Genomic DNA, 27,573 nt, shown 5'->3' with positions numbered 1-27,573 from the left:
GCAGCACGTTTGAAGTTCCGCAAGAACCAATGAGATTCATTCTCGTGATACGCAGCATGTTTGAACTTCCAAAAGAACCAATGAGGTTCATTCTCGTGTTACGCAGCACGTTTGAACTGCCGCAAGAACCAATGAGGTTCATTCTCGTGTTACGCAGCACGTTTGAGCTTCTGCAAGAACCAATGAGGTTCATTCTCGTGTTACACAGCACGTTTGAACTTCCGCAAAGACCCAATGAGGTTCATTCTCGTGTTACGCTGCACATTTGAACTTCCGCAAGAATCAATGAGTTTCTTTCTCATGTTACGCAGCACGTTTGAGCTTCCTCAAGAAAAAAGACTAGACTGAAATGTGTTTAAAAAACTTGACAAAAAAACACTTGTTTTGTTGAATTAATGAGGAGACAACACATTAGACTGTTTTTACGAGCGTTCATGCTTACGGTTGCCAGATTTCAATAATTTAAACCCCCAGTCAGAGCTTTTCAGTTAAAAGAACATGTTCCCTTTTGAGAGCCAATTGTCGCGAAGTATGCAAATACTGACAGGCTCGAGGGCCGTATAAAATGCATGGGCGCGACAATTGCGCCAGAATCTCTTTCTTCACGCTGCCATCATGGAAGCTGCACCAGGAGGACTAGGAATATTTTTCTCTAAGCATCCGATGGCTTAAACTTGGCAGATTTGTGCGGGACCCATCAACTCATTCTACGTCGCCTGCCTGAGCGGCCTTCACGGACTCCACGTGCGCCCACTGCGCCAAGCTGCCGGTGCGTGCCCTAAGAACCAGAAGGGATATGGTTAGTTCTAAAATGGGGACGAGGCCCAATGCCACCAGCAAGCCGCTGGTGGGCCCTCCCCCGCATGGAGGCGAAGATGGCGACGGGGCCTGGAGCCGCCGTCATCCATCGTCATCGCGCTCACCTGTCCTCTTCGTGGACGCGAGATTTTATACAACAGTTCAACAAACAAAAGGGTACCATTAAGTAATGTACTACATTTAAAACAAAATTGTCAGTAGGCTTATTGATCTATTTTGTAACGAAAGCCACAGCAGAACTGCAGCACACAGCGGTGATTCGTGTACAAATCGTGAGATTCAATGACCCGTTCATAAATACAGCCACTTGCTTCGTTACTGAATAAATGAATGACTCGATGACTCACTATGCATAAATACAGCGAGTTACCGCCAACTACTGGCAATTTTAATTTAATATTTAAAAGTATCACTTAATTTTGACCATCATTGCATATTTATTGAACATTGTTTTATTTAAAGCATTATTTATTTTACAAAGGTATTTATAAAGGTAAAAAATGAACTGGAAAAATCGATTAAAGGGGGCAGATATTGTCCCTTTATGGAAAAGGTGTGACTGCAGTCTAAATGGAAGAGAGGGGGTATGGCACTCTAAAAAATTGGAGAACCACTGAACTAAGGAAAAGGGATATGTAGAATTGCACAAGTTCTACAGCTAAAGAGTGCAATGTCAATACAGCCTGTTACCTTGATTCAAATTTCTCATAAGCTTAATTGAATTGGCCTAGAGAGAAAAATTATGACTAAAAGTTGGAAAAAAAATACAATCACTTTTCGTTAACTAAAACTAGACTACAACTATGAAAGACAAAATGACTAAAATGTGACTAAGACCGATAAGCATTTTCGCCTGAAGATGAAGACTAAGACTAAATCAAAAATGGCTGCCAAAATTAACAATGCTGTCAATGGAGGGACAGACATTGCTCAGATTTTATTAAAATATCTTGATGTGTTACGAAGATGAAAGAAAGTCTTACGGGTTTGGAACGACATGATGGTTAGTAATTAATGACAGAATTTTCATTTTTGGGTGAATTAAAAAGTCAAAAAAAAAGTCAAGCCAAGTCACCTTTATTTATATAACGCTTTACACAATTACAGATTGTTTCAAAGCAGAATAACCGTGATAAACAGGAAAATTCATCAAATTCTAATTCTGCTGTTAAGCAGCTCTACAGAAGACAATAGTCACTGTGGTGAGCAGGACAAGGCAGAGGGCCGTGAGAGAGCTGCACGAGACCGGTGGTGTGATTACTGATGAGCGACACCTGCGCGACGCACCGGTCTCGTCTCTCTCACCATTTAGTGCTTTGTAAGTAATCAGCAATATTTTGTAATTATTTATACAATGTTTAATAGGGAGCCAATGCAGTGTAGACAGAAGTGGGCTAATATGGTCATACTTCCTGATTCTGGTAAGAACTCTAGTTGCTGCATTTTGGACCAGTTGTAGTTTGTTTATTAAGTGTTCAGAGGAACCACCTATAAGTGCATTACAATGATCTAGCCTTGGGGTCATGAACGCATTAACTAATTGTTCCACATTTGTCATTGAGAGCATATTATGTATTTTCAGATATATTTTTAAGATGGAGGAATGCTGTTTTACAGAAACTAGAAACGTGGCTTTCAATTGAAAGATTGGTATCAAAGAGAACACCCAGGTTCCTAACCGACGACGAAGACTTGACAGAGCAGTAGTGTTAGACCGTATTCTAGATTTTTAAGTGAGGAATTTTTTTGTCCAATAATTAGAATCTCAGTTTTTTTCAGAATTAAGTAGTAGGCAATTACAAGTCATCCAGTTTTTTTTATATCAGCTATGCATTCCATTAATTTTGTGAATTGGTAAGTATCGTCAGGGCAGGAAGAAGTATAGAGCTAAGTTTCATCAGCATAACAGTGAAAATGTCTCTGTTACGTATAACCCACATTCCCTGAAAGAGGGAACGGAGACAGAAATGGGATGTTCGCAGAGACCAATCTACTTCAAGAGAAATTAAATGATACAATGCAAATCGGCATACGATAATTGCGCCAGCTGCTTCTATCACGCAGCGCGGATATATAATGAGCAGCAGGTGCAACGCATCTTTGGTTTTCGCTGAGCCGCTGAGCCAGGGACCCGGCCGTTCTGTGTCTGACTTCCTGCCCGGTATGATGTACTCTGTGCTTCTTGACGCGGTAAGCGGCGAAAATAGACCTGCTACCTATTCTCTGCGGAGCGGAGCGGAGAGACGCTTCTGGGACGCTTCTGAGACGCACTGCGTCCGCAGCTGGTGGACTTAAGAGCATTGACTATAATGGACTATAATGGCCACGATTAGCTCCTGCATCCGCGACGCTGACGTTCCGCGCCGTAGACGGATCCAGTGGATTTTAGGGGTAAGCCTCACTTCTCTCTCTTTATTAGGGGCAGAAGATTATGCGGGGAGTCCTGGCCACTGATGTAACGCAAGACCCACTCAGTGAGAACATTGGATAACACTGGGAAAGCGTGCCCTTCCAGGGTAAGGAGAACGTTGCGGAAGCCACGACCTGCCCGGAAGAAGGTAACCTGTGGAGAATACACATATGGACTAGCCTAGGAGGGTAATATGACATATGGAAGTCTCTGGGGTGGTTCCAGCCTAATCCTAGGGGGGAAGCGCACCGGCAAAGACGGCAGGGCGGGCTCTGCCAAGGGAATGACACTGGAAAATTAACATTTGGGTTCGCCGCAGGGTCCACTACATATGGACAAATGGACACATATGGACACTCCGCAATGTCTGACTGCCGTAGAGGTGACGGAGGAACTCAATAGGGTAAGCCGTCATAAGGGAGCAAATACTGGAGCAAAAAGTATACGGCGAGTATACGGAAGGATACCGGCTCTACACGACGGCTATAAAATCTAGCGAACGTGTTGGGTGTCATCCAGCCTGCAGCTCTACATATATCTGTCTGCGAGGTGCCTTGACCCAATGCTCAGGAGAAAGCAACACTTCTATTTGAGTGAGCTCTTAACCCATCGGGCAAGGCACGTCTTGGGATTGATACGCCAAGACAATAGCATCCACTATCCATTGGGCTAACCTCTGTTTGGAGACAGCCATTCCCTTCTGCTTGCCTCCGTAACAGACAAAAAGCTGTCTGAGGTCCTAAAACTTTGCGTTCTGTCCACGTATAACTGCAAGGAGTGGATAGGACAGAGAAACCCAGGGCTAGGTCTGCCTCCTCCTCCGATGGCAGCGCTTGCAGGTTCACTACCTGATCCCTGAAGGGAGTGGTAGGAACCTTGGGCATATATCTGGGCCAGGGTCTTAGGACAATGTGAGAGTCAGCCGGGCCGAATTCTAGGCACGATTCATCGACCGAAAACACGTGCAGATCCCCTACCCTCTTGATGGAGGCCAGTGCAGTCAGGAGCACTGTCTTCAGTGACAGGATCTTTAGCTCAGCAGACTGTAGCGGTTCAAAGGGAGGTCTCTGCAGTGCACTGAGCACCAGAGACAGGTCCCAAGAGGGTATAGAGGGGGACGAGGTGGATTTAGTCTTCTAGCCCCCCTCAGGAACCTGATGATCAGGTTATGCTTTTCCAATGAATTACCTTCAACTGCATCGTGATGCGAGGGAATAGCGGTGACATACACTTTGAGGGTGGAGGGAGACAGTCTTCGCTCCAACCCATCTTGCAGGAAGGAAAGCACAACACTGATCGGGCATCTTCGGGGGTCTTCCCATTGGGAATCAATGCATAGAGGCGCCTCATAGAGGAGGCTCTAGCAGAAGTGATGGTGTCTACCACTGCCTGGGGTAGGTCACCTAGAAGCTCCGCGTCCCGTCCAGGGACCAGATATGGAGTTTCCAGAGATCTGAACGCAGGTGCGGTGCCTTGTCTCTGAGAAAGCAGGACCCTTCCACAGACCCGAAGCTGCACATCCGTTGTACATGGCCCCCCAGCAGGTGGCAGAGGCATCCGTGAAGACCACAGTATGCCTGGACACTTGTTCTAAGGGAACACCTGACCGTAGAAACGAAGGGTCCGACCACGGGATGAAGTTTTGGCGACAGTGCGGAGTAATGGAAACCCGGTACATGCCGCTCTGCCACGCCCATCTCAGGACCCTGCCGTGAAGCCAGTTTTGAGGTGGCCTCATATGAAGCAACCAGAGCGACGTTACTGCGGCTGCGGATACCATATGCCCCAGGAGCCTCTGAAAAAGTTTCAGTGGGGCCACTGTCCTGCGTTTGAATGAATTCAAGCAGTTCAACACCGACTGGACGCGCTCCTCTGTGAGGCGCGCTGTCCGTTTGACTGAGTCCAGCTCCATACCGAGATAAGAGATCCTCTGCACAAGGGAGAGTTTGCTCTTGTACCAGTTGACCCAAAGCCCCAACAGGCTGAGGTGATGGAGGCACCATGTCCCCGTGTTTGCACAAATGCTCTCGCGAGTGGGCTAGAAAGAGCCAGTCGTCGAAATAGTTGAGGATGCGAACCCCTGCGTTCCATGAGTGGAACAATGGCTGTCTCCGCAACTTTTGTAAAGACGCGAGGTGACAGGGCCAGCCTGAAGGGTAGGATTTTGTACTGATAAGCCCGACCCTCGAAAGCAAAGCACAAAAAGGGCCTGTGTCGAGGAAGAATCGAGACGTGAAAGTACGTGACCTTCAGCTCGATCGCTGCAAACTAATCTTGGTGACAGATGCATTTGAAAATGCGTTTCTGCATGAGCATTTTAAAGGGGAGCTTGTGCAGGGCCCGATTAAGAACTTTGCCGTAACCCACCGCCTTTCTTGGGAACAATAAACCCCCTGTATAACCCCGACTTCATATCGGCTGGAGGGACCAGCTCGATCACGTCCTTCGCCAGTAGGACTTCGATCTCTGCCCGTAAGACAGGAGCACCAGTAGCCATCACTGTGGTGAATCGGATGCCCCTGAACTTGTGAGGGCGCCGGGCGAACTGAATTGCATAGCTGAGTCTGATGGTGCGGATGAGCCAGCGGGATGGTCTGGGGAGCAGTAGCCAGGCTCCGAGAGACTTACCAGCAGGACCAATGGAACCACATACTTACCCGCAGAAGGGCAGCGAGGTGGAGGGAAAGGGACCCGACCCGAGGGACACTGGGGCGGCTCGGAGTGGCGCACACGGTCCTTCTTGAGAGGAGGAGAGTGAGACAACGAGGCATAGCGTTGAACACTGTCAGTCTCCCCGTTCTGCCAAGAGGGGAACGAGAGCTGTGAGGCATAGTGACGCAGACTGACACATCAACTCCCGGAAAGCAGTTTCCTCCATCTCCGGGTTGCCCATCTTTAGCAGTAGCCTGGACGGGCTGGGCGGTCCTCTTGCTGCCGGCCCACTGCGGCCCGAGTGGAGGCTGCTGCTGAGGCTGAGCAGGGGCGGCAACAGGAGCTGCGGCAACAGGAGGACACCATCTGCGATGAGCAGACGAAGGAGGATGGAGGAAGCAGCTGGCCGTCGGGGCAGGATGTGTTTGATGGCCTCCATCTGCTTCTAAGCTGCCGAGAACTGTTGGGCAAAATTCTCGAGGGCATAGCAAAAGAGGCCGAACTCGGAGTTAAGGAACCGATTTTTGTTGGCCTCCCGCATATCTGCCAGGTTCAGCCAGGTTCAGCCAGAGATGGTGTGGTCCTGGACCCCCATGGTAGACATTGCTCGACCCAGGTAGCTCAAAGTGACTTTCGTCGCTCTTAAGGCAAAGTCTGTTGCTGTGCGCAGTTCCTGCATACGACCCGGGTCGAGACCACCCTCGTACATTTCCATAAGTGCCTTGCCCAGGTAGACCTGCAGGAGTGCCATGGCGTGCAGGGTAGAAGCAACTTCTCCACAAGCTCTGTAAGCCTTGCCTGTGAGAGCAGACGAGAACTTGCAGGCTCGGGAGGGGAGACGAGGATTACGCTGCCAATTGTTAGCGGTCTTAGGACACAGTTGCATCGCAACCGACCGCTCCACTGGTGGGATGTCTGCGTACCCCTCAGCTGCTCCTCCGTCGAGGGTGGTGAGGGGGGAAGAGGCAACAGGGCGGTATCGGGCATTTAGAGGTGCCGTCCACGACCTAGTCACCTCATCATGCACTTCCGGGAAGAAAGGCACTGGGGCGGGGCACTGAGAACCAGCACAGCCCGGCCCAAGAAACCAATCATCCAGCCGTGAGGGTTCGTGACAGTGGAGGGTTCCACTCAAGCCCGATGCTCGCGGTGGCCCGGGAAAGGATAGCAGCCATTTCCCGGTCTGCCTCGGGAACGTTAGGGTCCCCGAAGGGGGCAACCCATCCGATGCACCATACCCAGATGACTCCTCTCCCTCCTATGCAGCGATGGACATTTGGTCATCCGGCGGAGCCCCGAAAGAAACGACTGGCACCGCCCGGGACGGGCCAGCACGCTCTCTCAAAAGCAGGTGGAGTGTTGGGCCCGAGGAGTCGGACTCAGTGGAGCAGCCAACACTGTCACCCTCAGATCGCCAGTGCTATTAGCCGAAGTAGCCCTCAGCTGGTGGCCACCAGATGAGGAACTAGCTCGGGGAACAGACAAAGGGACTTTATATGCCCGGAGGTAATCAAGTCTAGATCGCAACACCATGATGGTCATGTTCCCGCAGTGAGAACATGACGCATCCATGAAAGCTGTCTCAGCATACTTAATGCCCAAACATGCGAGACAGTGATAATGACAGTCAACCGAAGACAAAAAGTCACCGTATCCAAAAACACACGGGCGGAATGACATCTTGAAAAAGATGCACTCTCGCACCTGTGTTGCTCTTTTAGAAAAATCTGCTTCTCTTAGTGCTGAAGCACACAGGGGGATGTCCACGGCCAACAGCGGTGATGTATTGCAGCCCGCTGATGCGCTCAAACCGAAACCAACAGCTGTTTGATTCTGCGATCTCCGCTGCAACACGCTGTCTCACCAACACGAACAGAGAAGAGAATCTTCCAAGAGAGCTCGTCAAATTTTCCTGAAGAAGATTGAAGAGCAGAACCATTCAGAAGCTTGGCTCCGAAGCGAAATGCAAAGATGTGTTGCACCTGCTGCACATTATATATCCGTGCTGCGTGATAGAAGCAGCTGGTGCAATTTAGCAATATAAGTAGATTGGTCTCACTGTGAAGATCCCATTTCTGTCGGATCCCTCCGACGAACGCTGGAGTGACCGACATGAAAGGGCACTAATGCTACGCTTCCTAATGATATCTCCCAAGGGTAGCATGTACAGAGTGAACAGCGAATAGTGTCATTATTATTCAGTTCAAGTCGGTTATATAGCAATAACTATAAAGTTCATATATTATGAAATGAGTTTAATTGAGTTATAAGCAGCTCCATAGAAGACAATAGCATTATTATTCAGCTCAATTCATCTCAAGTTTTGTTTTCATCCAGAAGTGTTAGTGCAGTCAAATCAATAACATTACTAATGCATTTTATGCATCTTTTAAACCCTAACTAAGTCAATCAGTACATACTATTAACCTTATTACCTAAATAAATGAAAGCTTGGATTATTTGTTGAAGTTCTTAGTTTTTGGTACATTTATATATAGATAGTTTATAGATAACGCAACCCAAGGAGGAGCTGCATCTTTGTTCCTCTCAAGGTTTCTTCCTCATCTACTCGAACATCCGGTTAATCAGTTTCAGGTGTATTTATGTGCCAGTGTTATCATTGGCTTGATCACTGGGGAGCTCTGTCTTTTTTTCTACATTTCTATAAAGCTGCGTTGGAACAATGTGTATTGTAAAAAGCACAATATAAATAATAAATGTAATTAAAACTGAATTTAATATGCATATACATTTGAACAGTTTACAATTAATTTATTGTAATTTATCTATAACAACCAATTGATATGACAAGCTTTAATTTATAAAAAATAAAATCTTTTAAAAAAATCAACATCATGATTTTACAGCAGCATTCACTTATATGAATGTATTAAAGGGGTGGTAAAATGGCATTTTCACAAGATGTAAAATAAATCTCTGATGTCCCAAGGGTGTGTGTGTGTGAAGTTTTAGCACAAAATACCCAACAGGTATTTTTATATAGCATGTTAAAGTTGTCACTTTTTCAGGGTTTGCAAAAATGCACCGTTTTGTGCCTGACCCTTTAAATGCAAATGAGCTGCTGCAGAGGGCGGGGTTTCAAGAGCTGGAGCGATTACCTCATGCAGACACAATAAAATGACAGAAACTGTTCAAGTCAAGTCAAGTCATCCTCATTTATATAGCGCTTTTAACAAAGTAGATTGTTTCAAAGCAGCTTTACAGAGATAAACGTATAATTTAAGGTAACAGAGATTGTTTTAGTTTTATAGTGGTTCTTGAAAAATGTATTTTCTAGCTAAAGTTAGTTTTGATTGATTCACTTCCGTCTAAATGATAGTTTCTGTTCTACCTTTAATGTTAAAACAGAGTCAGACAAAGATGGAGAGACTCAAGAGGAAGTGATAACATGTAGAATGCAACAGGACGTCTCTGAATGGTTAGTTAATGAATTTATGTTGCTGATGTGGAGTTAACTATCTTCAATTAGGATATTCTTTCATGTTAATCTGTAGGGTTGGGACGGTTACCGCATTACCGCAATACCGCGGTCACGTGACTCCAACCTTTGAGCTCATTACCGTCATCACCGCAAAAAAAACAACAACATTGGCCTGCACGTTGTGTCTAATTATATGGATTCATTGATTCTAATGACATGGATTATGTATAATGGCATTGTGTCTTACATGGATTCAAGGTTTTCTAAACAAAACTTATCATCAATAGATGGAGCAAATCCGATCTTTCGCCAGTTGGGGAGCGCAATGTTCCATGACACATAATAACATTCCATTCGTATTAGAGATGCGCGAATGGGCTATTTCATCCGCAACCGCGTCACAAAACTCATCTTCTGTCCACCATCATCCGAACCAACGTTTATGACCAATTTTACAAACCGCATCCGCCCACCATCCGCTGATTGTTTTAAGGTCTATGGGCGATGCAAGGCGCTGCTGCCGGGCAATTAGTTAATGAAAAAGTGATTAAAATTAAGATACAATTTATACAAAACGAAATTCAATTTAAAGAAAGGCTTTCTACAAAATTTAAATTAAATTAACCGGTTTACCGCTATACCGCGGGAATTTTCTTGCTTTTCAACCGCGGTTAGAAAAAATCCATACCGCCCCAGCCCTATTAATCTATAAACAGCTCGTATAGGAACTGTTGTGAGATGCATAAGGAGTGACTTTCTATTGCATGTGAAATGAAGGATGCTTAAGTTTGAGCTGACTCACAAAAACACTCTTATACAACAACTTTTCCTCTTCTCAACATGGACTCTCCCGTGTCCCGGGGGCGGGGTTTATGTACATTTTAGGGTTGCTGATGTCACTAAACCCGGGAGGAATGTCGTGTAGTCCCTACCAGCCGTTTGTTGTAGTCCTTTTCTTTAAATGCAAATATCTCCCTTTGCTTTGAACTTTGAGCGTTGTAACTTTGCAGATATTGTTTATGCTCAAACAGCAACAATACACACTAGCTAAAGTTAGAAAAGTGAAATCATACTTTACCACCCCTTTAAGAATTATGTGCATTCTCGGTACTGCAAATCATTGTTTCTTTGTAATCACCTTTTTTGTAATCATCTTGTATTTGTTGTCCACTTAAATAGTCCTGAGGCATGAAAAGTGTATTTTTAGAGTAAAGATATCCCCTGCAGTCTCTAAATTAATATGAGGTCTATATATGGATATAATATATCTAGCATGTATAAACATGCAGAATAAGAAAATTGTTTAAAATATTTATATATTTTTCACAGTTTTAAATTATATATATATATATATATATATATATATATATATATATATATATATATATATATATATATATATATATATATATATATATATATATATATATATATAGTACCAGTCAAAAAAATTTTTTGAAAGAAGTCTCTTCTGCTCATCAAGCCAGCATTTATTTGATCAGTAATACAGAACATATAGTGATATTGTGAAATATTATTACGATTTAAAATAATGGTTTTCTATTTGAAAATACTTTAAAATGTAATTTATTCCTGTGATCAAAGCTGAATTTTCAGCATCATTACTCCAGTCTTTAGTGTAACATGATCCTTCAGAAATCATAATAATATGCTGATTTAGTATCAATGTTGGAAACTGGTTGGAGCTGCTTAATATTTTTTGGGAACCTCCATCCATCCATCCATCTTCCTCTGCTTATCCGGGGCCGGGTCGCGGGGGCAGCAGTCTGAGCAGAGAAGCCCAGACTTCCCTCTCCCTGGACACTTCCTCTAGCTCTTCCGGGGGGACACCGAGGCGTTCCCAGGCCAACCGGGAGACATAGTCTCTCCAACGTGTCCTAAGTCTTCCCCGGGGTCTCCTCCCAGTGGGACGTGCCCGGAACACCTCCCCGGGAAGGCGTCCAGGAGGCATCCGGAACAGATGCCCGAGCCACCTCAGCTGACCCCTCTCGATGTGGAGGAGCAGCGGCTCTACTCTGAGCTCCTCCCGAGTGACCGAGCTTCTCACCCTATCTCTAAGGGATCGGCCAGCCACCCTGCGGAGAAAGCTCATTTCGGCCGCCTGTATCCGGGATCTTGTCCTTTCGGTCATGACCCAAAGCTCATGACCATAGGTGAGAGTTGGAACGTAGATTGACCGGTAAATCGAGAGCTTTGCCTTACGGCTCAGCTCCTTCTTCACCACAACAGACCGGTACATCGACCGCATTACTGCAGAAGCTGCACCGATCCGTCTGTCAATCTCCCGTTCCATCCTTCCCTCACTCGTGAACAAAACCCCAAGATACTTAAACTCCTCCACTTGAGGAAGGATCTCTCCACCAACCTGAAGTGAGCAAGCCACCCTTTTCCGACTGAGGACCATGGCCTCGGATTTGGAGGTGCTGATTTTCATCCCATTTTTGGGAACCTGTGGTACTTTATTCAGGACGTATTGATGAATAAAAAGTTTAAAAGAGCAGCATTTATTCAAAATATAAATCTTTTCTAACCATATACATCTTTACTAACACTTTCTATCAATTTAACACATCCTTGCTGAATAAAAGTATTAATTTCTTTTAAAAAATTACTGACCCCAAAATTTTGACCAGTAGTGTATAATGTTTCCAACATTGTCAATAAATCAGCATATTAGAATGATTTCTGAAGGATCATGTGACACTGAAGACTGGAGTAATGGCAGATGAAAATTCAGCTTTGCATCACAGAAATAAATTATATTTGAAAGTATATTCAAATAGAAAACCATTGTTTTAAATTGTAATAATATTTCACAATATTACTGTTTTTTTCTGTATTTTGATCAAATAAATGCAGGCTTGAAGAGCAGAAGAGGCTTCTTTCAAAAACATAAAACATATGAATGCTACCAAGCTTTTGACCGGTACATATACTTCTTATAATAGTCCTGCAGTGTGATCTGCAGATGTCCCACTGCTTTTACTTCATTTTATGTCAATCATCTTATGTCTTCCTGGGTAAAATGCCTTTGTGGTACCAGGTCAGATGAGAATACCATGGTACTAAGTACCAAACCAGATCTCATGTTCACAAGACTCACGCATATGTACACTATACCACATGTTATGCTGAAAGATGTCATCGGGGTCAGTGAGGATTCTTCCTCCTAACGGGACAGGTGGTCTTCCTCCACTGTACAGCCTCACGGCACAGACGGTCACCTTCACAAACTTCCTCATTTCTCCATACTTATCTGAGAACAGCAATTATTGACGGTCATTACCAACCAAACACACTGTCGCCTGGTTTCACAGACAAGGCTTAAGATTAGTCCCATACTAAAATGCATGTATGAGCTGTTTTAACTGAAAGCAACTTGCACTAATAGCCTATATCTTAATATGTCAGTGCCATTGTTTTGTCTCAAGATGCACACCAGTAATGTTTATTTATTTTTTTCTAAGGCAAATTTATAAAAGCTACTTAAATGTCCCAATTGAACTAAGGCCTAATCCTGGCTCAATCTAAACCCTGTCTGTGAAACCAGGCCTTTGTCTACTACTATACTGATGTGAAGCATTAAACTACATTTCCCAGCTAGCAACAGCGACGATGCGCATTAAGATGACGTACACCCGGAAGTTTTTGTAAACACATGTGAGCAGAGTGTAGGCTGATTAAAATTTCAAGCAAGCAAAAAATGTCCTCTAGAAGCAGACAACTGTAAGATTTTATGAGAATGTATTCTATGATTTTGCAACATTTTGGAAACGGCCGATATAAGGATTTCTGTTAACAGCTGAAATGTTAGCTGTTAGCTTAGTGACAAACGTGTCTCACGAAAATACACCTTTAACTTTAACAATAGCAAAATTAATAAATGTATTTGCGCATATTTGACCATTTAAGTCATAATAAGCATATGCTCTTCGGTATATTAGCAAACGTTATATTAGCTGTTGTTGTGGTTTGGATATAGCTAATGATTTTGAGCAACGCTATAAGAGTCTGCGTATAAAAAAGACAGAGTTGACTTTACCCAGCACTCACTTAGAAGCCATTTCTGAAGATTGTTCCCTTTAGTTGTTTGGTAGTCAGTGCATTTTATTTGAATAGTGTGAGTAGTGTGTCGTCGTTCCCCATGTGCGCGCTCCCGTCCCCATGCGCGCCCCGCACTAGTAAGAACAGCTGTGCTGTCCTGACTTCAAGATCCCGTGGATCCAATGACTCTGGCAGATTACTGGGAACAAACCTTAAGATCCTGAGGAACATCATTCTCCAAGTAAGTATTGCTGTGTTTGATACTGGAGTTTTTATTTTCTAATTAGTCTGATTCTAATTTACAGTAGCTGTTTCTTATGCTCGTCAAGCCTGCATTTATTTGATCAAAAATACAGAAAAAAAACAGTAATATTGTGAAATAGAATTACAGTGTGAAGTAATGGTTTTCTATTTTAATATATTTTAAAATATTATTTATTTCTGTGATCAAAGCTGAATTTTCAGCATCATTTCTGCAGTCTTCAGTGTCACATGCTCCTTCGGAAATCATTATAATATGATGATTTAGTTTCAATGTTCACAGTTGTGCTGCTTAATAATTAGTTGGAACATGTGGTACTTTTTTCAGTATTCATTGAAGAATAAAAAGTTAAAAAGAACAGCATTTATTCAAAATAGAAATCCTTCCTAACAATATAAAGCTTTACTGTCACTTTTTATCAATTTAACACATCTTTGCTTAACAAAAGTATGAATTTATTTCCAAAAAGATTTCAATCTTAAAATAAATGTAATTTTACTTTTTATTCATCAATGAATCCTGAAAAAAATAAAAATAAGCAGCCCAACTGTTTCCAACATTGATAATAATAAGAAATGTTTCTTGGAGCAAATCAGCGTATTAAAATGATTTCTGAAGGATAATGTGACACTGAAGACTGGAGTAATGATGCTTAAAAATCAGCTTTGCATCACAGAAATAAATTATATGTTAAAGTATTTACAAAAAGAAAATTTTAAATTGTAATAATATTTCACAATATTACTGTTGTTTCTGTAATTTTGATTAAATGCATGCTTGTTGAGCATTAGAGACTTCTTTCAAAAAAATTAAAAACAGTAATATTTCCAAACTTTTGACCAGTACTGTATGTCATGACTTTATAGGATGACACAGAATTCGTAAAGGTTTGGAGCAAGACTTCCAAGTCCCTCATCGCTTATGAAAGTGGACGGATATACTTTGATAATTACAGGTGTTGTTACAGCAGGTAAACTATCTGATTTTATTAGGTTAAGATACATAGGAAAAGTATGTTTTCCCGAAATATGACATCTGTTAATATGGCTCAAATTTATTACAAATCACAGCCTTTTGCCCGAGCCAGAACAGCTGTACGAGCTCCCCAAAACTCCCAAAACTGAGAAGATTGAAGACGCATTGTTGTGCCAGTGTCCACTAGTAAGTCTGATCTTCTGCTGCACGTTTTCATTTGCACATAACTTTGTGTAATTGATTTTTTTGTTTTTTTCTAGGACAATGTTCTAACAAATGCTTCAGAGCAGAAATCCTGTCTGTTGGCTCTGACAGCTCATAACTGGTTACATCGGCTCTCGGCTGACACTGGAGGAACGTTACAGCGGGTCTACCTCTCCTCGCATTTCAAATTCAGGTGATCGCTCATCTTCACTCTGAGGTGCTGACATTTGGAAATAATAACTAGCTGCATGTTACAGTACATTTTCTGGCAAAAGCAGCAGACTCATTAATGTAACATCTGAAATGAAGTGTTTTTGTTGTACTAATATGAGTTTGTTAACAGATCTTTAGGTTGGGACTCCTCGCAGGAGACATTTTATGTCAAATCCATTCAGAGCAAACAGACGACTCTGCAACGACAGGTCAGACTCCACTGAGGCTCATATCTGTGTTGCATGTATTTCATATGCATTTGGGTTTTTCAATTTAAATGTGCTTTATTGGCATGACAATTGTCACAATGTATTGCCATAGCATTCCTATTGTTTACAGTGAAGTGTCTAGTAAGATACAATGGCTGTGTCCGAAATCACATACTCTCTTGAGTAGGTTATTTTGAATTAGTAAATACGTTACGACCTCTAAAAAGTACGTTCTATATAGTATGAATGTGTGTTGTATGAATGTAATTCGGATATACTACATTTGTCATGTTGTCATTATCACCAGCGTCAATTACGTCTCTTCACAGCCATTCATAAATCCTCTTTGTAGGTGTATGTGATCCGGGGACTGTTTGTCTACTCTTTTATAGGGGACAAAATATCGATAGGGCAAAATATCATATGATATTGACATTTTGTCCAATACCGATAATTATTTAAATTTGAAAGCCGAGAATTGATATATTGTCCGATAAATCTAAATCCAAATTTGTATATAATTTTTGAGAGCCTGATTACAAAAACAAAAGTCCCCCTCATTTAAAAGCCATCATTCTCATTATAATTGTATATAGCATATGCAGTGTTTCCCCTAGGATTCTTTTTTAGGGGGGGGGGGGGGGTGTACTGCTAGTGTTGCGGAGCGGGCGTGTTACGGATACGTGGTGTAATTTTTTTGCAATCAAAAAGCATGTCTAATTAATTGAAATCATGTATTATGAATCATTAAACAATACTTTTTTTTAAAATATATGAAAAAAAATGTCACACTAATTAATTCTGCGCTAATTCACACTAACACTAATTCTGTGTTGTGTTTTTTCTGGTAATAAAATGAAGACATAAAACAAAAATTGTATCATTTATCATCAATTTTAATCATGTGAAATTAAATAAACTTTTTGTCAAATAACTTGCTGCACAATGAGCTTTACTGTTAAAATTAAAACATGGATTATTCCTTAAAAATTTCAGTTTTGATGATAATTTATTTGGATTAGTGTTAGTGTATTATTACATTGGGACATATCTAAATTCTAATGTACAACAGTAATATATTTCTGTCAAGTTAAACCGAACTTTTATTTTGACGGGTTGCCGTGAAGACCTTTTGAGTTTCTGTGTGTTTATGTCATGATGATAGTTGTTCTCAAATGAAGCGGTTAAATGATCACGAAGTAGGGTTGGGAACATACTGTCTATGGTTGGGAATCGTAAGAAATTTTTCGGTTCCGATTCCGGTTCCGCCAAACGATTCCGGTTCCGGTTCCCATTCAATAAAAATTATTAAAACTAATACAAATAGTAGTACGGGGAAAATACACAATCCTTTTTGTGTTTTATTTCTGATAGGCCCTACTTGTCAAATGAGTTTAACAGACTGGCAATGTCAACAAATGCAACATATTATTTAGCAATATTTTTTTCTGAAGGAAAATAAAAAATGTTGCATTCTCAAGGATAATTTGGGACCTCTCCTATATCTTATTGTATATCCAGCAGTGGAATACCCTCTCAGAAGGGGTAGAATATGCTTGAACACACATGTAAGATCCAGACAGGTGAAACATAATATTTTTTAAATCGGTTTGAATGATTGATTTCTGTGAAACTTCACTTGTTTCCTTACTGGATTAAAGTGCTCTAGCAGTTAATAAACAGAAATGCATGCGTCTTGCGGAAGAACATTGTAGCCGGAGCTACTTCTCTATGTTTATGTCAATGACGCGAGTGAGTCACGCAGGCACTGGGCTACTCCGCAGCAGTGCCGAACCGACCAGTGTAAAGTAGTCTGAGTCTAAACGCTTATTACAGCCTTACCGTAGTGATTCAGGATAAGACAAAAACACGTTTTGAAAAAAGGCATTCATGATGTAATCGCTCATTATATACATTTTGTAAATTCTGAAGCGAATTTTCGTTATTTGAAGCGACTTTCAAAAGGTGATTAACTGTTTTAACATCAGTGTTTATTCTCGAACTATAAACTTTTATCTCAGTACTTCTGTGATCATTTGAATATTTTTAACACAGAAATATCGATACTGTGTTGTTGAAAAGACAGAAAGTAAAGCTAACGTTAGATGTTTCATGTCAGCGACAGCGCAAACAGATTTGAATGTCCCGGTGTGAAGTTTTTGTCATTTAGGAATAAGATCGCGTGGGTGTTTGAATCGAGATCGTTTAAAGATTAATGGTGCAGCTCTACTGTCTTATTCTCTCTCTCTGCGTTGATATCTGACGCAATTTTTTTTAACTTGTTATACGAATAGCGCGAGGGACAGTGCATTCATTACAATTTTAATATTTATGTGGTGAGACGTCGCTATTAAAGGATAAGCTCCCAGCACTTTGTCCACACATCGCATCAGAACCAAAAACACTACCGGTTCTGCATAAGAACCGGTTCTCGGTTCCCAACCCTATTACGAAGTGACTTTCAGAGTGGATCTAGAGCCTGGAGAGGAAGTTCATGCGTTTGTGTCTTCATATAGGCCAAAAAATAACGCAAGCGTCACACGTGCTTCAGTGTGTGTGTGTGTGTGTGTGTGTGTGTGTGGTAAATGAAACTGCGCGTCGGCGGCACCATTCATTCACACAGAACATGCAGGATTCGTATTTAAATAGTCTTTGTGTTTTAATATTCACACACACTAGTCTACATCGCGATTTGATTTCAAGTGTACTGAACTGCTTTCTATTTTTTCCTCAAATTTACAAATTCCGTGAAATTCCGCGTTATACACTAAATTCCTTTTTTATGACTGGATTTCGTCAGCATTTTAGGGGGGGCGGGGGGTCGTTTTGGGGGGGCGGGGCGCCCCCCCAAAACAATGGTAGGGGAAACACTGATATGACAGAACATGTTGCACTTAACTAAATTTTCCTTATTTGAAGTGATTCCAATCATATTTCAAGCAATTCAGAATCATCATGGCAAACAGTTCGCATCTGAAGTGTCTCAGCTGAAGGAAATAATCCATTATTTATCAGCTTAAATATATTGGCCTAGTATTCTTATCGGGCGGATAACGATAATGTTACAAATGAACATATATCGGCCGATGCCGATATATCGTGCATCCCTAAAAATAATAGATGCCTCAGCCACGTTTAAGTCCAAAGTCTGGAAAACCTGCTCTTAACCTTTTCACTGGCATTTTGTCTTCATAGTAGACAGATATCGTGAAGTATCATTACAGGATTGTCTAGCGATATATTGATTATCGCAGAATTGCTGTATCGTGTTATAATCGGTATCGTGAGCTGTGTATCGTATCGCGAGGTACTCATGGTCTCCCACCCCTTCTCTTTTATGAGGACTGTGAATTCTGACATACTTTTGTCACATACTGTTTTTCGCCTACTATATAGTAGGGAAGTATGCAAATTATTTCAAATTTTGGATATCATTTCCTCCTAGTTTTCCTCATAGATAGGGCAGCTGGTGAGAAAATGTTCATCTTGGCTACAGTATGGGCAGATCCGGTGTTCTGACAATATATGCTATCTGCTATATTTGCATGGTTTTAAGGGTAGTATAAGGGCTTGGAGCCAAATAACATTCAAGGTTACTTTGTTTTCTGTTGTTTGCAGCTTCAAGACCATCTGAATGAGGGTACTTTTTCAATGGTTATTTCATGGTCTCTCTCTCTCTCTGTCTCTCTCTCTGTCTCTCTCTCTGTCTCTCTCTCTGTCTCTCTCTCTGTCTCTCTCTCTCTCTGTCTCTCTGTCTCTCTCTCTCTCTCTCTCTCTCTGTCTGTCTGTCTGTCTCTCTCTCTCTATCTCTCTCTCTCTCTCTGTCTCTCTCTCTCTGTCTCTCTCTCTCTCTCTATCTCTCTCTCTCTCTCTGTCTGTCTCTCTCTCTCTCTCTCTCTCTCTCTCTCTCTCTCTCTCTCTCTCTCTCTCTCTCTCTCTCTCTCTCAGGCTGGTGTTGATAATAACATCCTCATGCGTTTGGCCGTATTTCAAGTCTTTCCACTGGAGCTTGTAGGAATGCTGGAGATAAATAAAAAAGTAATATCTGCATAAGTACATTCATATACATTTATTTTTGTTGTAATGGAATGTCATACATTTTTATAATTGATCGTTTTTAATTCATTTATTTCAATTTAGTTACATATTTTGCTATGTTATATTATGTTATTTTAAGTTGTGTTATGTTACGTTGTGTTGCGTTGCGTTGCGTTGTGTTATGTTACTGTATGTTATGTTACTGTATGTTATGTTCAGGTCTTTGGTAAGACGGCGGTGGATGTGCTGCTGTCACAGGGAGTTTTAGCTGTATCACACAGCTCAAAACATGTCAAACTTTACAGTTTTGAGTACATAGTTAATAAGGTAATTGAAACATAATTCCTTTTTGTGATTGTTTGGTTTATTGGTCTTTTTTTTCATCATTCCATATGTGTTCTTTTCTCTTCAGTATAGAATTGAAAAATTGGCTCTGGGACAGCAGTGTGAGATTAATGGTGGAAAAGGAATTGTGGGAGATGCTCCATATGGTATTCCGGTCAACATTCACATTCACGGTGGGTGACTGATATTTTATATACAGTAAAAAAAAAAGAGAAGTTAAGTAACTGCCTTATTTCCCTCAATTTTTGCTCCAAAAAGTCTTGAAAAGGTGTAGATAAAGTGTTGATTCAGGATTTATTTTTTAAACAAAATGTATCTAACCTTAAATGGGGGATTTCTATGTATACAAAATATTATTTTTGTCTCTTTATATTTTGAGGTGACATTGTTGACAGGGTTTGTGAGATTCAGACAAATGTTTAAAAATGTGTCAATTAAAATGGCATAATCTATTTAAGTATTTGCACTATTAGTTATTTTACATTGTGGACCTTGTGCCTCATGTGTGATGGAATATTTTATTCCCATCATGTTGAAAACACAGTGCAATCTCTCACTCTGACAGTCCAGGGTCATAACATGAGCTTACAAAACACCTTTTCTTACCACTGAGCTTATTATAACATAGTACATATCTAATCTACAGTCATGTGAAAAAGATAGGACACCTTTTTAAATTCTATAGTTTTATGGATCAGGACATAATAAAAATCATCTGGTCTTTAGCAGGTTTTAAAATTAGGTAAATACAACCTCAGATGAACGACAACACAGGACATATTACACTGTGTCATTGTTTGTTTAACTAAAATAAAGAGAAAATGTAAAAGCCATGCGTGACAATGTAGGTACACCTTATGATTCAATTGCTTGTAGAATACCTTTAGCACCAATAACTTGAAGTAATCATTTTCTGTATGACTTCATCAGACTCTCAGATCATTCTGGAGGAATATTTCCCCGCTCTTCTGGAAAATGTTGCTTCATTTCTTTGAAGTTTGTGGGCATTCATTTATGCACAGTTCTCTTAAAGGGATAGTTCATCCAAAAATGAAATGTCAGTAATTTCTCACCTTCATGTTGTTCCAACCCTATAAGACTTTCGTTCATCTTCGAAACACAGATTAACGTATTTTTTATGAAACCTGAGAGCTGGATCACTCCTTCAAAGGCTTCTTAAGGGATTGACACTTGTTCCCTGAAAAGTTATTAAAGACATCGTTAAAATAGTCCAAGTGACTACAGTGGCTCAATCTTAAGTTTATCAAGCGACGAGAATACTTTTTGTGCGCAAAAACAAAGCAAAAATGATGACTTTATTCAACTATTCATTTTCTTCTGTGTGGGCCTCTGAGTGAGTTCAAGAGAGCGCCACGACGCATGCGCGAGAACTGTGAAGATGGCGCAGATGGGTCTCGATGTAGTGTTTAAAATGGTTTGTGTGCATTTCCTGGATATCCGAATCGTGAGAAACCAACGAGAAAACGTAAAAGTGCCTTACCAATGCCGCAAAATTAACGAGTTACCTTTCACACTTTCCCATCAAATGATCGTGAGCGTCGTCATTTTTGGGTGAACTATCCCTTTAAGGTCCCGCCGCAACATTTCATTCGGGTTGAGGTCTGGATTTTGACTGGACCGGTGCATTCTGTTGTAGATTTGCTGGTGTGTTCTGTGTCATTGTCCTGTTGCATGACCCAATATCGGCCTGATTCAGCCAAGCTTTAGCTGTCGGACAGATGTTCTCACATTTGTCTCTTGAATACTTTGGTATGCAGAGGAGTTCATGGCTTACTCAATGACTGCAACATGCCCAGGTCAGGTGGCTGCAAAACAAGCCCAAATCATCAGCCCTCCAGTGGCGCCACCAGGGGGTGGCCAGGGGTGGCCGTGGCCACCCCTGGCCGACTCCTGGCCACCCCACTGGCCACCCCTATGACCAGTATAAATTTTAGTAGCATCAGTTATGCATTTCATAAATAAGTCAAAAATATTCTTTAGTAAAAGAATACGGGGAATTATGTGTCGTGACGTGCTTTTTAAGTGCCAAATGGTTACAGTATACTGTTACAGCAGCTTTTCGATGTGTCTTTGCCACGTTTTGACAAGCAGGGATGCAAACAGCGCGCTTTTCGGCGCCTCCCGCTTTTTTCACGTCAGTTTGGGTGACAAAGTCATCTGAAGTCATTCCACGGATTAATGTGAGGGACAGAAGTCTACTTACATCATTAAAGTAGGAAACTCGTTTTCCCTCCTCTGCGGCTGTCAGTCATTCTCCATTCATATTCAAACAGCGCGCGCGCCTCTTGGATGCACGGTAAAACTCTCTCCAATATGATATATTCACATTATAATGCATGATCTGTAGATAAAAGGCTGTAGATTTGCATAAAATTACTTTATTTTGGTGGAGTTTATTGCTGCTGTTTTTAAACGACTCACTACCGTGCTTGTTGGACTATGAATTGGCATCAAACGCACAATAACTGGAATTTAAAACTTTGAAACAAAGGAACAAATCGCACTAGGATTTGTGCGCTCGACATTTCTTCGCTTTCTGACGTGAACTTTTAAATGCGCACTTATGCAGCGCAGCGCTGAAGTAATGTAGCCTACTATTATTGTAAAGTGTCATTTCTGCCCCCGCGAATCCCGCGATGCGCATACACGCTGTGTGCGCTCTGTTTTTTCATGTTATCATGGGTTTGCGCACTGGAATATTATTAAAAGCCAATATATTTCGTTATACCTAGCCTGCTCAATACATTTAAAATAAGCATAATTTAATTGTATATTATTTCTTTGTAGTGTTGGGTATATATGCAATTCTGAATTCTTGACATTAATATATAAATATAAAATTGCGAAATGTATGATTGCCTGATTGAATTTTATAAGATAACTAATAGTAATTTGTTTTTATTAACATATTTAGATTTTATAAAATCACTGTGCAGATTTTTTCAAGAATTACTTTTTGATGCTAATTTATACACTCATTAAGTTTATTAAAAATTCATAATACATTTATGTAATATTTAAAGGTGTTAACTGTAATCTTACACTGCAAAATAATAACTTAAAAAGGATTAAATTCATCACAATTATGTAAGTATCTGGAAATTTGCCATGGGGCGAGGGCCCTTATATATATCATATCTAATATATATCATTATATATAATATAATATATATTATAGGGCCCTACTGATATCATTAGTAACATTAAATATAACACAATAAACCAAAGTATATCAGGAGGAGTTTCCTTAAGTCTTAAGTTAAGTTTTAAGTTTCCTTAAGTTTTCTACAGGCCAGTTTACTACAACAGTAGAATAAAATTCTGAAATTATGGTTTATAGTTTTGGTGTGCCACCCCAAGATTTTAAGTGGCCCCATCTGGCCACCCCTATGAAAAATTTCTGGAGGCGCCTCTGCAGCCCTCCACAGCCATGCTTGACCGTTGGAAAAAAGGACATTGTTCCAGAAGTCCTGTTGCTTGTTCAGATGCAACTTTGCAAACCTAAGCCATTCTGCCATGTTCTTTTTAGAGAGAAGAACCTTTCTCCTCGCAACCTTTCAAAACATGCCATACTTGCCCTGTCTTTTTCTAATTGTACTGTCATTAACTTTAACATTTAACATGTTAACTGAGGCCTGTAGAGTTTGAGATGTAGCTCTTGGGTGTTTTTTGCAATTTTTCTGAGCAGTGCACGCTCTGACCTTGGGGTGAATTTGCTGGGACGCCCACTCCTGGGAAGATTGGCAACTGTCTTGAATGTTTTCCACTTATGAATAATTGTCCTCGCTGTAGAACGATGGACTGGAAATGGCCGTATAACCCTTGTCAGATTGATGGCAGCAACAATTGCTTGTCTAAGATCATTGCTGATGTCTTACCTCTTTGGCATTGTGTTTACACACACCTGAATGCTCCACACCAGCAAACTGCCAAATCTTCTGCTTTTATACAGGTGTTCATGCTTGCTGATGATCAAATAATGATGAACGATATTTGATTAGCAGTGTCTGACTGTTGCTTGCCCTCTTAATTCCTATGGAATTAGTAGGGGTGTACTTAGTTTGTCACACATGGCTTTTCGATTTTGGCCTAGTTTTTGTTAAATAAACAATGACGCAGTTTAATATGTCGTGTTGTTGTTCATCTGAGGTTGTATTTACCTCATTTTAAGACCTGCTAAAGACCAGATGATTTTTTTGATTATGTCCTGATAGGTAAACCAGATAATTCAATAGGGTGTCCTTTCTTTTTCACATGACTGTATATGACATAACTGAGCCTGTGTAAAACATTACTTTATGACCCGGTTTCACAGACGGCTTAGATTAAGCCAGTATTAGGCTTAAGTTTAATTAGGACATTAAAGTAGCTTTTATAAACATGCGTTTGAAAAAACATTACTGGTGTGAATCTCGAGACAAAACAATGACTGACATATTTTCACAAATTCACGTACAAGATAAGTCAGTGCAAGCTGCTTTCAGTTAAGACAACACAAACGTGTTTTTTTAGTCTGGGACTACAGGCTTAAGCCTTGAAACCAGGCATGATCACTTTTATCTATGGAATATTTTGCAGTAAAATGATCCAGTTACTTTCTTGGGCTTTTTGGTGACCAATCATGGTCATTCCAATAATAATTCTGCTTGTAAAGGCTGTTCTTCATTTTTCAAAATATATCCAATGATTTTTCTACTTATTTTTCAGTAGCCACCTCTGTAATAACTATGAAACATTACTGAAAAAGTTGCAGACAGTTGAAATTTCTAAAAGTTTCTGAGGGAAGCAATTGAATAACTGATAATTGACTTAAATTAAGTTGAGAAAAATGTCCAGGTACAATGTGACAATTAAAGTTATGTTGTTAAAGTACAATTAAAGTACAAAGTTATTATTTCTTATGACTTGTTAATTTTGTTAACGAAAACTGTGATTAAACACCAACTGTGATATAAACGTAAATTATATTAGCGTCATTTAGAATTATTGGAATTACTATGAGGAATTTCACAGTTTTAGCTTTTGAGAGAAGCTTTTGAGTTTTACCAGTTTTCATAGTCTAGAAAGTATCTTAATGTATATGATAATATTGTAAATTAGGAAACTTGTAGAGTAAATGAGTGTGTGAAATGGAAAGACCTACAAAATACATGCATGAGGAAAAATGTATTCTCGTTCGGCACCACCTATCGTACAGCTGTGAATTAGCCGAAGGCTATCAGTTGTTTCAAGTTAGATGTGAAAGCACCGTTTGTCGGTGATTCGCTTCACTTTATAGCGTCGCTCTCAGTGTGAAAGGGCTTTAAGACTAAATATTAAAAAAAAATGCTTACAAGATGAACACCAGTTGTCAATACTTGTCTTTACAGAGTGTCCTCCCGTATTGTTTGAGATGTCATACTTGGAGGACGGGGTTCAGATCGGAGGTCATCCCTGGCACTACATCTACACCCCCAACCACAAGAGACACCGGGGAACCCATCATATCTGCTCCATCACTGACGGAGAGCTGGTGATACTCTGATTCATACACATATTCATAGTCCTACGAAAAAATCCTGTACATGCAGTGAGAGTGAATGTGTGTAACAGTTATGTCGCATTTAGGTTGAAATGATTATCTATTATGGTGGACACGTATTAAGCTTTCTGGGCAAGACAAATGGTATTAGGTTTATCTGATAATTATATTACTTATCGAGTTACACAGTAAATTAAGACTTTGGTTCTTAGAAAAAGAACACTTGTGTTTAATAATTGACACAAGTGTCATTTGATTTAAGCTGTTTTTCTTTGTTATGCGTCTATATAATCCAATGATCTGTCATCAGGCTAAGAACGGTGTTCAGGACATGAAATGTGACTCTCTGGAAGCAGACTGGATCTTTTTTCACCCGGATGATTCGGGCCGAATTGTTCATGCAGGGCCCAGCACAATAAAGTGAGCATGATTATTATATATGGCAAAAGAGAGACAAAGTTGCACATTAAATATACGTATGTAACAGGAATCTTATTATAAACAGTGTCCTTGGACAGTGATAAACAAAGGGAATGAGGATCCGTGACTTAGGAGCAATGTGGATGAACCACTTTTCTCCAGTTACACTTTTCTCTCTAATTGCCGTTTTTAATGTTCTCTGTTACAGTGTTCTGAAGATCATGGCTGAAACTGGACGTGACTGGAAGTGTGAGATAGTCACAGACTTCTCCATCACCGCTGCTCGTGACAATAGTGTAATTGTTGTCTGTGGGTTCATTGCAAGCTGTAGTGGCAACATAATATTATTGAAATATTGATACTATAGTTTTTCAACCATAGGATTTTGTCACCATCAGACTCACTCAGCAGAAATACCAGCTGATATTTATTGTAAAAGATCATCAATACTGCATAGAAGGCTTTTTTTTTTGGATGGTTTGTAAACAAGGGTCTTCATGCCCACAGGCACCTCAGGTGATTGTGACCTCTTCTGGTCGTACAGTGAAAAGGAGATTCCAGTTGTTAGATGATGACCCTGCACAAGAGGTACAGCCCACAGTCCGGTCGAATGTGTTTTCAACTATCTCTGGAAATGCTTGAAAGTGGACAAGCTGAAAAGTTTTAGACCCCGTTTACACCTTTATTTATTGTCATTCCCTTGTGATCCGATCGAACAAAACGCATCTTAATACCAGCTGAAAACAGGCCCTAAGTTAGTAAAAAACGGTTCTTTAAGAACTGTTCATTGAAAGGTTCTTGGGGAACCCAACATTGTTCTTCTGTGGCATCGATATGAAAACCCCCTTTATTTTTAAGAGTGTATAAGGGTTTGAAACATGATGGGGAGTAAATGATGACAGAATTCTCATCACCATCTGATCGGAACCTTAATTGTTAAATAATGTGGAAGAATGAATGCTGATATACGGTAGGTTTTATTGTCACCTGATAGAGCTGGGTCTGGTGTACTGATGTAAGGCCTTCAAACATAAGCCGCTTTTCCACCATCGGGCCAAATCGTTCTTTTTGCCTAAGCGTGCCAATCCGGCTCAGCCAGTACGGATATGGTTTCATTTTCCACTGTGGGGCTGATAGTGAGACTTGTGAGATTTAAATAGCGAACCTGTTATGGAGGATGATATTTAAATTTTATAATTAAATTTCTAATCGTGCCATGCTCTTTTTGGAAATATAACTGGAAGCGTTCCTTAAAACCGTTCAGAGTTTACTCACTCTAGTGTGTGATAAAGTCTCCGAGACGGTCTGTTATTGTTTGTGCTTTGACATAACTTGGAGGTTTTTCTAGACTTTCAGGATGGTGAAGTATGAAGATGAACTTGATCTGTTGGCTGTGATAGACATCACTCACGCTGAAGATGAAGGACAAGCCCATCTTCGTCTACATGACAATAAAACAGGGATTTTGATGAAGAGAGTTCCTCTAAAAGAGCCATGGGATGTGGTATGGCATTTAAATGAATGTTTTTTTTAGTTTTTAGATATCATTCACTCTATTTGTCATAACCTAACATCCTCTGTGTTTGTTTTTCAGACCTACAGTCATGAAGTGTACTTTGATAGAGACACGATTATTCATACTGTCCAGGAGAAAAATAACACCTTCTGCTGCCATGTTTATAAAATGAAGAGAAGACCTTCAGATGAACCATAAGCACATTTCATATTCCTGTATATGTTGATTACTAATGGACTGTAGTGCAAAAAACAAAATGTATTTGTATATCTGGTACTGTATTATAATTGGTTTATTTGTGCACTTTTGACATCTTATGAACAGAAAACATTTGTTTTTAAATAATGTATACTGCACACTATCATTTGAACTGAAAAAAAACTTTTCTACACTTTTCTATTGAGTTCTTTTATTAAAACATTTACTTATAACTTTAAAATTAAAGACCGGTTTGTGACAGA

The 27,573-nt window shown here is 40.5% G+C and overlaps 2 protein-coding genes across 4 annotated transcripts in view; one reads left to right on the top strand and one right to left on the bottom strand.

The window, feature by feature from the left end:
• The window catches only part of mettl8 (methyltransferase 8, methylcytidine), a 24,455-nt gene extending 10,883 nt beyond the window's left edge, over positions 1 to 13,572 (bottom strand). The window contains exons 1-2 of one of the 2 annotated variants that reach the window (XM_077216714.1): positions 13,398 to 13,572; positions 12,465 to 12,600 (exon numbers count right to left, since the gene is read on the bottom strand). In XM_077216714.1, the coding sequence (XP_077072829.1) occupies positions 12,465 to 12,586 (122 nt within the window). In that variant the 5' untranslated portion in view covers positions 12,587 to 12,600; positions 13,398 to 13,572. Of the gene's footprint in view, positions 1 to 12,464; positions 12,601 to 13,386 lie in introns of both variants that reach the window. The other variant, XM_077216715.1, reaches the window with a different exon arrangement.
• On the top strand, positions 12,995 to 27,573 carry dcaf17 (ddb1 and cul4 associated factor 17). Of its 2 annotated transcripts, XM_077216712.1 has the most exons (14): positions 12,995 to 13,629; positions 14,517 to 14,620; positions 14,721 to 14,811; positions 14,886 to 15,022; positions 15,173 to 15,251; positions 19,200 to 19,289; positions 19,509 to 19,616; positions 19,702 to 19,807; positions 25,025 to 25,167; positions 25,487 to 25,596; positions 25,805 to 25,892; positions 26,104 to 26,184; positions 26,945 to 27,100; positions 27,191 to 27,573. In XM_077216712.1, the coding sequence occupies exons 1-14, from the start codon at positions 13,489 to 13,491 to the stop codon at positions 27,308 to 27,310; spliced, it is 1,554 nt and encodes a 517-aa protein (XP_077072827.1). In that variant the 5' UTR covers positions 12,995 to 13,488; the 3' UTR covers positions 27,311 to 27,573. The 2 variants fall into 2 exon arrangements, with proteins under 2 accessions (XP_077072827.1, XP_077072828.1); XM_077216713.1 differs by lacking the exon at positions 27,191 to 27,573 and having other exon boundaries at positions 13,489 to 13,629; positions 25,805 to 25,905; positions 26,945 to 27,063.

Source organism: Siphateles boraxobius, unplaced genomic scaffold (assembly GCF_051911475.1).
Source record: "Siphateles boraxobius isolate OS27281-9 unplaced genomic scaffold, OSU_SipBor_1 7, whole genome shotgun sequence".
Lineage (NCBI taxonomy): Eukaryota > Metazoa > Chordata > Actinopteri > Cypriniformes > Leuciscidae > Siphateles > Siphateles boraxobius.
This window is presented reverse-complemented; position numbering and strand designations above follow the sequence as displayed.